The 16618-nt window shown below is 36.9% G+C and overlaps 1 protein-coding gene across 1 annotated transcript; it reads left to right on the top strand.

Annotated features, from left to right (window-relative positions):
* Positions 1–2377: 2377 nt before the first annotated feature.
* chp2 (calcineurin-like EF-hand protein 2) lies at positions 2378–13404 on the top strand. Its single transcript, XM_042413270.1, has 7 exons — positions 2378–2603; positions 5701–5773; positions 6922–7002; positions 7948–8072; positions 8176–8237; positions 10284–10406; positions 11088–13404. The coding sequence occupies exons 1-7, from the start codon at positions 2537–2539 to the stop codon at positions 11139–11141; spliced, it is 585 nt and encodes a 194-aa protein (XP_042269204.1). The 5' UTR covers positions 2378–2536; the 3' UTR covers positions 11142–13404.
* Positions 13405–16618: the final 3214 nt, after the last annotated feature.

Raw genomic sequence — 16618 nt, forward strand, 5'->3', positions numbered from 1 at the left:
GATGAGCTGATTGGATCCTTATTAACTTAAAAGTTTAGTGTTATATTTTTCAAAAAATGCTGCAGTAGCAGCTGACTGATGCTTTAAAACTTGATGCTTTAAAACGCTTTGTGATTCACTCTTAAAGGATCATTCTGGTGATTTTCTATATTTTTCCTCTTGTCAACTTCAGCTCAGTCTCACATGAAGTAAAAACAGAATGAAACACTGACAAGAAGATGTTTTTAATGGAAAATAATTCACCTCTTCTCGTAAAATAACTGGAAAATGCTTTATTTTATATATCTGACTCATAAATCTGTTGTGTTTTCTAACACAAAATCTCTTCTTTAACGAGTCACATTCATTTATATTCAAATATTTTTTACACTGCTGAAGCTCCAGCTGTTCAGTCATTGAGGTCTTTACAGGTCCGGCTTGTTCCTAAAACCAGGACTTGAGTCAGACCTGGAACAAATGAAATCCAGTTTAATAAGGTCTGATCCTGTAATGTTTCTTTCTGAGGATTAAAGTATACGTCTGGCAATTTTCTTTATTTTCCTTATTGTCAACAAATCTCGTGTTTGGATCCAAACCAACAATAAACTGATCTACTAACAAGTATTGTGTGTGTATCAAAGCCTGATATATCTTCTTCCTCCGTCCAGAAACTAGCCGTTTCTAAACAAACTAACGTGACCAAACTCTTCATAATGAAGGAACGTGTCACCCAGTGCAGCGGTGGGACTCACTGGCATGTGTTTAATAGTTTTTGGACAACAACGGAGGATACACACACAATACTTGTTAGTAAACATACCACAAAAAGTAAGGAAATTTGTGTTTGGTAGATTATTTCTCTGTTGTAACAATACCGTTGGAAAGCCTGTTTATTTCCCTTTTAAATGGTGCCACATTTGTAAGGAACATGCATTTGTAGGATGAGCAGCAGAGCTGAGTATGTGGGTTGCGCCCATGAAAAATATGCCAAATCTTTTCTGCCAATGCCAAACAGCTTATTTTGCTGTTGCTATTGACTCTTGTTTTGAGCCTCCTGGCACCCCCAGGTGCTGCCAGGTGGCCTGCCATGATTGCCCGTTTGCGCTGGTGTCGGCGACACGTGCACTAGAACCTGAACATGTGGGGGAACGTTATGTTCAGCAATGAGTCCAGTGTGGAGAAGACGCAGAGAACGCTAGGCTGATTGCTGCACCGATAGAGTAACATCTTTTGGTGGATGCAGTGTGATGGTGTGGGGCATCTCCCTCACTGGAAAAACAAGGCTTGTCATCATTGGAGGCAATCTCAATGCAGAGAGATATCAAGATGAGATTCTGCAACCAGTGGTAATCCCATATCTCCACAGTCTGGGACCAAACTGGGTTTATCAGAGACTACCTCCAGAATCTGGGAGTGGACAGGATGGCCTGCCAGCAGTCCTGACCTCAACCCCATTGAACACTTGTGGGATCAGCTTGGGCGTGCTGTTCGTGCCAGAGTGACCAACACAACCACGTTGGCTGACTTGCGACAAATGCTGGTTGAAGAATGGGATGCCATCCCACAGCAGTGTGTGACCAGGCTGGTGACCAGCATGACAAGGAGGTGCCAGGCTGTTGTGGCTGTGTATGGTTCTTCCACACGCTACTGAGGCTGTTTGTTAAATGAATAAATTGTTAAATTGCCAATATGTCTTGTTTCTTCAATCAAACTTCAGTCATCCGATCCACCAAACACCAAACAAGAGTCAATGGCAGAATAAGCTGTTTGGCATTGGCAGAGAAGATTTGGCATATTTTTCATGGGCGCAACCCGCATACTCAGCTCTGCTGCATGTTCCCTACAAATGTGGCACCATTTAAAAGGTAAATAAACAGGCTTATTGCCAAGAAGCATTTTTACAACAAAGAAATAATCTACCAAACACAAACATTTCCTTACTTTTTGTGCTGTGTTTAGATAGAGATTAACAGTGTGACATCCTCTTATTTTTATAAGTTTCTTTACTTTTAGGAGCATTAGGATGTTTGGTGAGTAGCTGTAACATTTCTGTAACACTTCAAACACAAGTCTGAACTGAATGTGTCACGTGAACATGAAGGCTGCAGCAGCACAAGGTTAAATAAACACAGACAGAAAGAGATTAAATGCATGTTTTTTTTCTACCCTCTGAGGGCTGCTGTAATAAATGGATCACTAATTATCATCTCTCTACATTTTAAAGTTTTATCTGCACCAACTGCAAGCATTGTTTCTATAATTTCCAGTTGGTCTGCTGTAGCATTTATCTTTTCAAAATACATCATGAAGTTGCAGTGCGTCTGTTTTGGGGCATGTCTAGGAAGCCCATTGGTCAGTGAGAGCCTCTTAGATGAGTGTTCATTGGCTTAGCAAAGTGTCTGTCACGGGCCTGGTGGACGGCTACAGTCAGACCAGGGTGCAGCCGGCAGGACACAGAAAGATAAAGTCAGCCTGCAGCTACAGACGGCAAACTGCAGCTATACACCACGAGAAAAAAATTAAAAACAAAAAGTCAGGTTTGTGTTTCTGCAGCAGGATGGGCTCCAGCAGCTCCAGCATGAACAACATCCCAAACGCTCAGGAGCTCATAGAAGAAACCGGCTGTGAGTTGAGATTCTTTGGCTTTGGTTCTTAAAGTTGTGAAAAATATTTGGCAGGAACATGTTTGTGGAAAAATAGGAGAGGAGGGGAAAAGAAGGAGAGAAGAGAGCAGATTAGCTCTCTTCTTTAAAATGAAGGAAAACAACTTCATTAATCATTTTATAAGTATTAAAATTATTTTAGAATATCTTTATTAAAACTCTCTTGAGTCTGTGGGGTCTGTCGCACGGCTCTCAACGATCAACACACTTGCTTTAACCCATAAAGTCACATATTTCACCTTAATTTCAATATATAGCTACACAGTCTGTTCCCAAATGTACCATCACATGTAAACAGCCGTGTAAACTGACTGTAACAGTGTTGTTGTTGTCTGTGCTGATGGATGGTAACAGCTGTGAAACATAAAGCCAAAACACAACACACACACACACAGAGACGGTTTCCTGCTGCAGGCTACAAATAATCTCCTTAACAATCTGATGAAACATCCGTATCACACCAAGCAACACATCACATAGTGAGTTTATCAGAGCATCGCAACATGTCGTATTTATAATAAAATGAGACATTTTGTGTAAATATAGATAAACTTCACTGCCTCTGTTCTGTATCAACTGCAAAGTTTGTTTTTATTTAAAAGACACAAAACCTTAAAAGGTTTAATTACAGTTTACAGTAAAGGAGGCTTCAGTAATGCTGCAATACTGGAAATGAAACACTTGGAAACACATGATGCATGGATTCAGTGATCTGTATGTTTAGTCGTAACTATTTGAACTCTTGGTAATATTATGTGTCTGTATGTATGTATGTTTTTCACTTTGTATGTTAGAGCAGCATTTTGTGTGTAAAAGGAAGCATTTAGTTTGAGTTTTACACATTCAAACACACTGAAAAGAAATCATAAAATACTGTAATAACATTTACAGACAGATAATATACTTTTAATGACTCCACCAGACAACAACATACATTTGACTTCTTATTTGTTCTTTATATTGTTTGTGCTTGAATTATAAAACTCTACAAAAATAACATAAAAGTACTTTTTACATGTATGAAAAATTATTTACTTCCGTTGTGTAAAATCACTATAATTTTCCTAATATTTCTCCATGGATGTCTGGTAAGGTTTTGCTCATAAATAAATAATTTTGCATTATGCATTAATGTATTTTTCATTTCTTTTAGTGTCACTATAACATGAAGAATTTCTGTCACTTATAGCAGCCTTATTGCACTCTGTATTTAAAATGAATTCACAGACACTAAGTCAAGTTTAAAAGAAATAAATCTACAATAAATTAAGTTAAAGATTTAATTTAAAAAGAGTAGCAAAGGTCTGAGGGAGATTATGTTATTTACAATGATTTCTTACACCTTTAATAAACTACTGGAGCAGCAGGTGGAAACAGTTGGTTAGAAGTTTCAATTTTCAGTTTTCAACATTTCTATCAGATCGTATTATGTTTTTATATGTCGCCTACTCAGCCTTCATCTGCAGATGCTCTCAAAAATGGAAAATTTGAGCTTCTTTAGTTCTGTTACAACTAAAACAAACTTAATCTGCTGATGAAGACCGTGTGATGCGGTCGAAAGCTCCAGAACAAGCGAGTTCATGGCGTCAGGAATGATTTGACAAAACTGAGAATGAACGAGTTAATGGACAAAAACACCAAGAAAAACTTCTTATACACTCAAACTATCAGTTAAAACCACATTATACCAATGCTACTGTTAATGTGTGTGTGTGTGTGTGTGTGTGTGTGTGTGTGTGTGTGTATGTGTGTGTGTATGTGTGTGTGTGTGTGTGTGTGTGTGTGTGTGTGAGATAGCAGCACAGTGAGCGTTGTTGAACTCATCAGTGTTGTTTCATCTGTTGTTTATCTCAGTTTCTTGTGTCGACACCCTGAAACGTCCTCACTGATAAAGACGCTGTGCAGGTTGTTAACAGACAACACTAAACACTAGATGTGTTTACTGTTTTCTTTGTGATTTTAAAGGACCATACTGCTGTTTTTAGCCCATTAAAGTACATTTTTCTTATTGTGAACAAATCCCAAAAACCAACAATGAATTAATCCTACAAATCATTCATGTCTGTGTATCCTGACATAGTCTGTGTTTATTTTTATATTTGTGTATACAGTTTATCATATCAAACATTCAGACCATCCCACATGACACTGCCATATTTCATATTTCATTAAAAATATAACAAGACACCTTCATATAACACATTTATAAAACATCAGTAATAACATTATATATGTATATACTTCTACTTTCTTTCAAAAAGCACACAGATTTGTACAAAATTTCAAATAAATTGTGTGAACAGCAGTTGAAAGAAACGTAGTTGTGAGCAGGAGCTGGACACTCCGGCGTCCAACATTTCAGATTTTGCAACGATTTTAAAACAAAAAACAATTAATCTTTTCAACAACATCTATGTTTGTTTAAAGGGTAATTCTGGTGGGTTTTTTAAAATATTTTTTTTTCTTGTTAATAAATCTCATGTTTGGATCCAAACCAACAATGAACCGATCTACTAACAAGTACTGTGTGTGTATCAAAGCCTGATATATCTTATTCCTCCATTGTTGTTTAAAACTATTAAAAACACATCAGTGAGTCACATCGCTGCACTGGGTGACTTGTTCCTCTTGACTTAATACTGAAGTTTTTTGAGAAATTTACAATATGAACACAACACAAAGTTCAGAGGTTGTGCTATTTAGTGCAACAAGCTAGCAAACCTGTAAACAGAACAGCGTTCCTGCACATGCTCAGTGGCGTCTGAGATTTGTTGACAAGAGGGAAAATACAGAAAATCGCCAAACATCAGAATTTTGAAGTTTTCTTCTGTGTTTTATAAAAATGTCCTGATGCAAGAAAAATGGTCTCTGCTCACAAATACACACAGTCTTGTTAGTTAACAAAGTGAATGTGAAGCTGTGTCAGCAGAGATGTGATTCAGTGTGTTTCCACCTCCTGCAAACAGACAGTATCTGACTTGCCGCAGTATGAACCTGTGAGGACTGATGATGAGGTATCGATTAGTCTGTAATCAATCAAACGTTCTCTGTGTTTCAGTCTCTGCGGCTCACATCCTCCGTCTGTACGAGAGGTTCGAGTTTCTGGACAAAGACCAGAGAGGAGAGCTCAGGTTGGTGGACGGATGGATCATTGTGTGGAAAAATAATTAATATTCATATTAACATCCTGAAAGAAAACATGAAGTTTGTTGTCTGAAAATACATTTGAGTTTACTATATGGATGTGTTTTTTTGACAAAAGTGTGTTTATTTTCAGACTCTGCATCACAAACATTTTGAAAAACTCCAGTAAACCTTGTTTTTTTGTTGATTTGAAGGTGAAAATACATCTGTGCGTCTTGGCCGGCTACATGTAGAATGTCTGTAAAGGTTAAAAAGATAAAACAGTTAATGTAGAAACCAGCGGTGGCAAGAAACAAAACACATTTACTCAAGTTCTACACTTAAGTTTGATTTTTTGGTACATTTCTTCAGTATTTTTGTGTTTTGCTACTTTACATTTGAGAGAAATATTTTATTTTTTACTCCACTACATTTATTTGACAGCAGTAATTCTCGTTACTTTTTCAGATTAAGATTTTAAATGAAAAAACATATGATCATATTATAAAATATTATGAATTGTTACTGCTTAAACTACCAGGCAGTTAAACATAGCTCCAACTCGACCAAGTACAACATAAAAATACAGCTTACATGTTAATACACCAATAATAATGATCCAGTAAACACTGACAGAGGCCATTCTGTGCTTTTACACTTCATACTTTATATACATTTGCTTTTATTTATCTGAATACTACATCACTGCTAGAAAAAAACACATAGAACCATAGAGGCCACCAGGACCTGCTGACGCCTCCATCAAAGACAGTTCACTACTGATCCTACTGATGTCGCTGTTTCACAACAATACGGATTATTACAGGAGCTGAGTGTTATGTCAGATATAAAATATTAAGCTACAGTTCACATTTGTGATCAGTAAATATATAACAGATGTCAGGTGTGATTGGTTATAGAGTAGATAGATGGAGTACTTTTTAAATCTCTATGAGAAATGTGGTTTTTACTGCAGCAAAGTCATATATATCATGAAACAAAAGAGAAAAGGCTCTTGTGGGAAGAAACAAAACACATTAACAGCCATAAATAATATACGACAACTAGGATTAAAAAAATAACAAGAGCATTGTCGATTGCGGTTTGTGTGTGTATATATGATGTTAATTTACTGACAGTTCTCTGTCTGTCTCAGGCCTGAGGATTTCGAAACAGTTCGTGAGTTGGCCTTGAACCCCATCGGAGACAGAATCATCGGCGCGTTCTTTTCTCCCAGGTACAACAGTCTACATATGTTTCTCTTCATAACACACACACACTGCTGTTATTCAAGTTTTAGACTATAAACTACAGAATTTCCCTTTTCTTTTTTTCGACCACCCAGGCAGCTGTTTGCTTCAGTTTAACTAAACCACCACAGGCATATTAAACTAGATTTTACTGCTGTATCTTTCACACATGATGTACAGACTGGAGGTCAAATTAAAGGAAAAACCAACATAAAGTGTCTTAGAAAGGTGTTGGGCCACCATGTGTTGCTAGAACAGCTTCAATGCACCTTGACATTGATTCTACAAAGTCTACTGGAGGGATGAACACCATTCTTCCAAAAGATATTCCCTCATTTGGTGTTTTGATGATGGTGGTGGAGAGCGCTGTCTAACACATCAGTCCAGAACCTCCCATAGGTGTTCGGCTGGGTTGAGATCTGGTGACTGTGAAGGTCATAGCGTCTGATTCACATCATTTTCATACTCATTAAACCATTCAGTGACCCCTTGTTGCCCTATGGATGGGGGCATCCTGGAAGAGACCACTCCCATCAGGATAGAAATGTTTCATCATAGGATGAAGGTGATCACTTTGTATGGATTAGCAGTGACCCTACCCTCAAAGGGGACAAGTGGACCCAAACCATGCCAGAAAAATGCCCCCCACAGCATATCAGAGCCACCAAATCCCCTTACTGTAGGGGTCAAGCATCCAGACATGTACTGGTTTTTCCGTTAATTTGACCCCCGTCTGTATGTTGTTGTTTGATTTGGAGGACTTATTGCAGAAACACTGAATTCTTCATATGAAGTTAAAACAAACTCTAGTTTTGAGGGTTTGGATTTGACCGTAGTGGTATTAGAGAGCAGTTTATGGTTTATCCTGTGTTTGTTTGCAACTTTGAACAGGAAGCAGGAAACATTTCCCTTTCCTCTCTCTCTCTCTCCAGACAGGAAACGGTGGACTTTCCCTCCTTTGTCCGAATTCTCGCTCATTTCCGTCCGACCGACACAAACCGACCCAAAGATGGGATGCAGCAAGAGCCGGTCAACAGCAGCACCAGGAAACTCAAATGTCAGTCCAGTTTGTTTTCTTCTGACCTCTGATCCATCAATACCTGTCCCTCTCTCTAAGAAAATGACATACAAACTGAAAAACTGTGTGTGTGTGTGTTCAGTTGCCTTCCAGTTGTACGATCAGGACAGAGATGGAAAGATTTCCAGAGTGGAGCTTCTCCAGGTTTGTAACTGTTGCAACTCGTCCTTGATAATCTGCACAAACATTAGAAACAAACTGCAAATGGCTCTGTTCCCATTGATTTGAAACACATTTATTTGACTGAACTGCTAACGTGATATGATTACTTCACTACCCAGCAGTGTCCTGGTTTAGATATTTCATATTCATAGCAGAAAACTTTCTTTAATAAACACACAGTAAAAACATCATACAGGAGTATAGTGGAATCAACTAATATTTTGTCATTAAATTAGATATATATTTTTTATAATTTCAAGTTAATTGACCTAAAATTTAACTTTTTTTCTATACCATTTCAGGACTTTATGTGTTTTTCTGACTTGAAGTGATGAGTTGAGTGAACTGCTGAGATTACTCAACTCATTAAATTAAGTTTCTAAAGATGTTTCTTTAGCATGTTAGCAGATTTCCCAGAAGTTAAAACTCTCTTAACACTCTTAAATCTCTCCAGTGACTCAAAATGGCAACACCAAAACCCATGACAATAAAAACAATGCAAACCATGATGAAGGTTAATATTGAAACCAGTCCCCACCCACTGACTCTACAGAGCAACAGCTGCAACTACAGCTGTAAGTCATTTCACATCAAATGGAAAACTGACTCTGTTAACAAATGAAAGCCAAATTTCATCTTAATAAGATTTACAGTTTCAAACAAAGACTTGAGCAGTTCAATAAAATAACAGATCTAAATCCAACAAACAAAGTCAAGGGTCTTATATAAACATGCAATATTTAGTCTAGATAACTTTTGGTGGTGTTAGAAGTATTTGTTGACTTCATGTAAAATTTTTGGCTCCAAATATGGGTACATGCACTGCAATGAATCATAGAAATTAGGATAATAGTGCACATTTTCAAACAGTTTATCCTAGACATCAATGTAATTATACTGGAAGGGCAATCAAACTTCTAATATTGGCAGGAAGATATAATTGTGTATCATCTGCATAGAAATGCAGTATAAAAGTATTGAGACCTTTTACTTAAGTAAAGGTGGCAATGCTACAGTATAGTTATACTTAAGAAGTAAAAGTCCTGCATTCAACATCTTATTCAAGTAAAAGTAAAGAGGTATTAGTTGCAAAATGTACTTAACCTGGCTTTTGGTTACAATATTTTATGGGCATTATTTATTTTAATTAATAATTTATGTTATTTTTATTAATATTTAAAACTTTGTTTTTATGTCTGTCTTATCTAGTTCTTATTTTTTAATCTATTTTATTGTTTTTTATTACATTTTTATCTTTTTATGACATTAGTCTCAGATTATTTTTACTGTTTACATTTATTCTTATTATCTTATTTAGTCTTATTATCAGCCCGTCAGTCATCTGTAAAACACTTTGAATTGCACTAACCTGTATGAAAGGCACTATACATATAAAGCTGATTGATTGTTAAGTATCAAAAGGGAAAGTATTAATTATGCGAAATGGCCCGACTCAGTGTAATATTACAGATATGCAGTGCCTGTAAAACTGCATTCAACCCTCTTGAAATTATACATGTTTTATTGTCTTACAACATTGAATAAAAGGTTTAATGTGGATTATTTGACATTGATCAACAGATAAATGTTGAAGTGAAAACAGATCTCTATGAAGTGATTTAAATTAGTTACAACTATGAAAAATATAAAATACATCATCTGTTTTACTTGTAAAATTTAAATCTGAAAAGTAACTAAAGCTGTCAAATAAATGTAGTGGAGTAAAAAGTACAATATTCCCCTCTGAAATGTAGTGGAGTGGACGTATAAAATAGCATAAATGGAAATACCCAAATAAAGTACCTCAAAATTACACTTAAGTACAGTACTTGAATAAATGTACTGTTGCTCAATGTAAATAGAGAAAAGAATGAGGCCCAGAATCGAGCCTTGAGGTACTCCGCAGGTACGTTTTGTAGATGAGGAAATGAAGCTACCACAGTTCCACAGAGACAATTTGAACCAATCAAGAGCCAAGCGACTAATTCCAATGTGAGCTCTGATTGGTTGGTTCTGTGACTGTGACAGGTGCTGCGGGAGATGCTGGGGATGCAGGTGACAGAGGACCAGCTGCAGTGCATCGCCGAACGAGCCATACAGGAAGCAGACCTGGACAGAGACGACGCCATCTCCTTTGATGAGTTCAGAAAGGTGAGAGGATCGACGACTCCAAACTGTCAGAGCTCAGTGAAACTTTACTGAGTTTTCACTTTGTAAAATCTATTAAATAAAAACTAACAGATCAAAACTAAACTAGGTAAGAAAATAGACACTTTTGGGACGTTGATCTGGTCAAAAACAGCGCTATCATTTTCAGAAATCTGATTTAAATGAATTTAAGTTTAGGATATATTCCTGATAGTAAATACAGATGTATATTATTTTTTATCCATATATTTTTTTAGTATTTAGAGACAGAATAAGCATTGTGACAATATTTGCCTGCTGAATTGACCTGTTAATTCTTCAGAAAATGAATTAAAACTCTTATGCTTGAATAGAACACAAACTCATATAAATAAAAAACCTTCAATCAGAAACTTTATGAAGTTTTATAACATAAAAAAAAGACATTTGCTAATATTTATCAAGACAAGCTTTCTTTTACATGTGAATATGTGTTTGGGGAACATGAACAAGATTAACATCAACACAAACCAACAAACAAAGAGCTTCCAGTAATGATCAAATATCTTTATTAAAAAGGAGAAAGTCGCTTTTTCAATAATATGTTTAAAAATATCCATGAAAAATTTCACATGACATTAAAAACACATCCTACAGACACTTGAATGTCTACCTTTTATAAATTATTTTTTATTTTGTTTTCAGTCACTGGAGAAAGTTAACATCGATCACAAGATGAGTATCCGCTTCCTGAAATAAAGACACGTCCTGCTTCAGTGATTCCTGATTACGCTGAAAAGAAGATGATCAGACGCTCGTTCTCTTTCTGAAACCTGTCAGAGAAGACGAGGATGAAGATGCAGCAAAGTGAGAAGGAAGAAGAGATCGATCAAGCGGGTAAAATAATCTGTAAATGTAAAATAGATGTTGCTTTTGACACCATCAACAGCACTGAAACCATTAAAATTACAGCAAAAGGCATCTTCAGGTGTGTTACCTAAATGACACCGTGAAGCTGAAGCTCATTGCTTGATTTTTATGGAGCCTGAACCAGTGCAAACGCCATCTCCCAGCAGGTGGATTTGACCAACTAATCTGAGCAAACTCAGAGACTATCAGTAATGGTGCAAACTGGATGCAGTTTGGCACAATACCAAGATGTCATTAGTAGGAGGAATACAGAATGAGAAGGAAGTAAATACAGGCATGGACAAGTATGTAGGAGAGATAAGAAGAAAAAGTGAACTTCGGTGAAGCACCACAAATGCACAGAAGGTCAGTTTGTGTTATTCTGACTGATCCTGGTGCCATGTTGGAACATCGAGATCAGTATTTCCCAACCTGTTTGGCTAATGAAGCCTCAAATTGAAGCTACAGCCATGCACATTTTTGAAGTATAACATTAGAAAAGGTTGATAGAAAAGTTTTTACTCTCGCTTGAGGTGGTTTTTGCCTTTTTCCAAAAAATAATTAATGCGTTGAATGGGAGATGGAAACAAGTTGACGTAGTTTTCTTTTCCAGTTTAAAGTAAAGATTAGAAAAGAAACTTATGTTTCTGCTCCACTGAAGAGAGAAGTAGATCAGTGTGGAGCGATGAGGAGATGAACACTCCTCACATTACTACTTGAAACAAACAGAAATATCATATTTACATCCTGTTTTCTACGTTATTATTCACTGTTTGAGGTTTGACTGGCGCTTATTGTTTATCTTGTGGTGCCCTCTTATTCTGCAGCGCTATAATGGCACCTGAGTGGAGAATTAGCGCCACCTGCTGCTTATCTCGATGAACCAGCTCTTAATGTAAAGGCTGCAGCAGCACAAGGTAAAGCATGAACAGAGAGAGAGAAATCAATTGTATCTTATGTAGAAAATTGGTTTAATAAACTAGGATATTTTGTGAAAAGGCCAATTTTAAGGTGAGATCAATCTTCTCACATCAGATTAGTCTTTAAAAACTACTTTTCCCCTTGTGGTTCAACCAGAGCTGAAGATTATTACAACTGTCATAATCAGACCAACACGTTTATATTTTCAGTTTTCATTCATACTAAGTGTTGAATAAGTTAATACCCAGCAGGAATTAGGCCTAAATGAGAGAAGCACCTCGTCACTCTCTAATAACGTTACATGATGAAACTGACAGCAGCAGGAAGTCGGTGTCAGTCAATCCACTGAGAGAAGTGGGGATGACCGTCCCTCACGTTCACAACGCTCATTAATTAAGTCTTTATCTGCAAAATAAGTTTTAAACCCCATTAATGACGCAGCCTGTGAACGGACAAAGTAAAAGTCGTCTTCCTTGTCGTCATCACATTGTGAACTCTCCCTCTGCTCCTTCTTATCCATCAGGTCCCGTCATGTCACAACATTTCAACCAGACAACCACAGTTCTTTAAATGTTCTTTTTGCCCTCATATCTCACTGATATCAACATTTGGATGAGAACATTTTGCGAAATTCTACTCGCAGGTTCAAAAGCAGAAAGACAGAGACTACAGTCAGTGTTTGCCAGCCTGTCCAAGCAAATTAAAACATGTTATGGTTTCAGACTCTAATCTTAATTCTATTAGCCATGTTAAAAAGCAAAAATATCATCTGCCAAAATTAGACCATTTTTTAACTCAGAATGACACTGAAATGCTGATACAAGCTTTTATTACAAGCCGCTTAGATTACTGAAACTCTCTTTTACCGGCCTCCCTAAAAAGTCTTTAAGAAAATTACAGTAAATTCAGAATACTGCAGCCTTACATAATCTAGCATCTTCATATATCAGCGATTGCCTTTTATTTTATGTGCCAACAAAAAACTCTCAGATCGTCCGCTGCCGTTCTTTGCTGTTCCTAAAGTGTCCCGCAAGAAACCTGCTGGAGGCTGCGTTTCTGTTACATCTCCCTCGGTATTTTTAAAAAGAAATTAAAGACCTGTCTTTCAAATTTTGGCTTTTAATTTTTATTGGTGTCATTGCTAATGTTTTATTGTATTGTGATGAAACTATTTTTGTTTGTTTCTTTGTTTTTCTCTCACTTATTGCTGTTGTTTATTTTCATCTGATATTATAATTATTATGTCTAAATAAAGCTGTTAGGAACATTAACATAAAAGTCTCTGAATGACAAAACAACATCACTTGATGAAACCAGCAACGTCACATATTTCATGTCTGGAAAGGATTTTAGTTCATGAATTTTGAGCTGTTTAACCAACCAAACAATTGTTCCTCATCAGTTAGTTTTATCTGTGCGATGGAAATTCATACAACTAATATAAACTGCTCACTGTGCTTGACTTATAACCTTTTTTGGCAATGTTATGCATGATGATACCATATTCCCATGCATACATTTTACTCTAGATTTGATGCGTAGCTGCTGCTTGCTAGGGAAAGATGAGGGGGTGTTTTGTTCTCTTTGGTTGTTAGAGGATGTCTGATACTCTTCACTGTCATATCGAATCTGAAACAAAGTATAAATGTATCATGTATCCTTTGTACAAGGTCTCGCCCCTTAAGAGCAAACCCACTTGCAAGTATACTGTGTGATCGCAATAAAATACTCAACTCTGACTTGGTCTGCAAAATCTGAATTTACATAATTTGAATACTTTTTAGAGGCCCGAAGAGGTCAAATAAATCAGTAAGAACACAATGTTTAAACATGTTTTTCTTCTTTTTTATAATCGTAATCATTTTATGACCACTTAGACTTGAGTTGCAGAATTTGTTGACAGCATTGAAGCAGATGAAAAATTGTACACAAACACACTCAGTAAACATCAGGGATGTTTTGTAATTTTGGGCCATGAAGCACAATTGCACGCCAAATGAGAAAAAAAATAACAAAAAACCCATTGTGCAGCCTGATCTTCCTCTGCACACACCTCAGCCTGAGCAGATCATTATTATTATATTTATTTGGAGCCAGGAAATTATCTAACATGTACAAAAAGAATAATTGATACAGCTGGTTTTCGTCTCTAAATCAAAGTGTTTTTAATTGGAAATTGCTTTTTGTTTTGAAATGATAAATGAATGTAAAGGTTGGAACTGTCAACCCACAGTAAGTGATATCTGAGCAATGCGACTTAACTTTTGAATGCACTCTATGCAATTACTCTGAAATGACTTTATACTCTTATCCTGTATCAGTGGGAGTCTGTGTATGTTTCCTTTCTGATATGTTCATGAAGGTCGGAGAGAATGAAATGTTGTAAAATAATAAACATTCCAGCAGTAAGCGAGAGCGTGGGAAGTTTTTCTCATTTTAATTGAAGTTGGACGCAGACCCTCTTTTCCAATGTTTAAAGAAGTGGATGGAAAAGGGTTCAGATGCTGTACAAGAATATGGACACATTATTGTCCATATGTCAGCGTTCCAGTTCATACATCAAGGTGTTGGAGGAGGTTTAGGTCTGTCAAGTTCTGCCAAACCAAACTGGGAAAAACATTTTCCAAGTCAGGCTGAAATCAAGGGCTGATTATAAAGATGGATGTAGCGAGGTGTGATGTCAGATGTTGGTTTCATTGTAGCTTTTTTGAAGCACAGAGTTGCAGTTTATGGTCAGAACTTTCCAAACAAGAAGTGCAGGATGTTGCCTTTCACTCTCTGGAAACATGCCCGTCTATCTCAGACACAAGCTAACGCTAGCTTACTGAGAACACTGATCACTGCACACTCCTAATCAAGTAACGTTAAAGAACACATACTCTGCACATTTCCAGCTCTATATTTATATTCTGGGGCTCTACTGGAATGTCTTTGCATGATTTCCAGTTAAAAACTCCTTATTTATCTTCTACTGGTCCTTTATGCAGCCCCTCAGTTCAGCCTCTGTCTGAAACAGGCTGTTTTAGCTCCTGTCTCTTTAAGGTCCGCCCTCCTGAATAAGCCCACTCTGTTCTGATTGGTCAGCTTTCAGGAAGCTTCCTCCGGCTCCGGAGGCTACGTAAACAAACTATAGTAGCAGGATTTCACTTCTTTTTCTCCTTCTTTACTCCAAATGTCAACTTCTCAAATCCATCCGTACATGTTGGATTAATCAGATCTGAAATATGAGAGTGAACCACACACGGAAACACCTTAGCACCCACCTTAGCAACCACCTTAGCAACCACCTTAGCAACCACCTTAGCAATAAAGGCTACCAACAGACGGCTGTTTGTGGGCATGTGTGATGAACCGACGCCAGCTCGTCAGAAAGACACATGGAATGCTGTTTGGTTGAAAAAGGACAAACACAAACTGTTGACTCAAAGTTGGAAGTTGTCGAAAAAACAGAACCACACCAAAGTACACGGAGATGAGAGTCCACATACTGTTGGTTATATATTGTATGTGATTTAGAAAAGTACTATGACAGTACTAGCAGTGATATTGGTGTGTTTCCAGTAAGGTGCCACTAGATGGAGCCATTAAATATCTTTTTTTTGCTGTGGCAGCCTGCCTGTGAGTAAAATAACTGGAAGAGGTCATCAGCTGTCATTCCAAACTCAAATGTCTTTGTTTTAATAGTAAACCTTTTCAGTTTGTCTTGTAGTCACGTCAGTATCAAGCTGTGGCATTCCTGCTCTTTGCCTTTGTCTTTGTTTCTTCATTCTTTACTCTGTTTATGCTCTCTGTAAGCCAAAAGTCAGGATGTTCCTCTTTGAGTTTACTCATCTGCACACTCTGACTGAACCTCACTCAAATATGTTAGCTTATTTCACTCAACAACTTCTTCATCTGGCTGTAGATCAGGGAACTGAACTGGATGAAAACCTGCAGACCTTTGGAACTTGAAGGCACATGGACAGCAGTGGAAGAAGTATTCAGACCCTTTACTTAAGTAAAATTACCAAAACAGCAATGTAAAAATACTCCACTACTAGTAAAGGTCCTGCATGAAGAATCCTACTATATAGTACATAAGTATTATGAGCTTGATGTAGTTAAAGTATTGCAGTAAAAGTACATAAGTATTATGAGCTTGATGTAGTTAAAGTATTGCAGTAAAAGTACATAAGTATTATGAGCTTGATGTAGTTAAAGTATTGCAGTAAAAGTACATAAGTATTATGAGCTTGATGTAGTTAAAGTATTGCAGTAAAAGTACATAAGTATTATGAGCTTGATGTAGTTAAAGTATTGCAGTAAAAGTAGTGGTTTGGTCCCTCTGACTGATATATTATTATATATGACATCATTAGATTATTAATAGTGAAGCATCAGTGTTAGAGCAGCATGTTACTGTTGTA

This window comes from Thunnus maccoyii, chromosome 6 (genome assembly GCF_910596095.1).
Source record: "Thunnus maccoyii chromosome 6, fThuMac1.1, whole genome shotgun sequence".
Classification (NCBI taxonomy): domain Eukaryota; kingdom Metazoa; phylum Chordata; class Actinopteri; order Scombriformes; family Scombridae; genus Thunnus; species Thunnus maccoyii.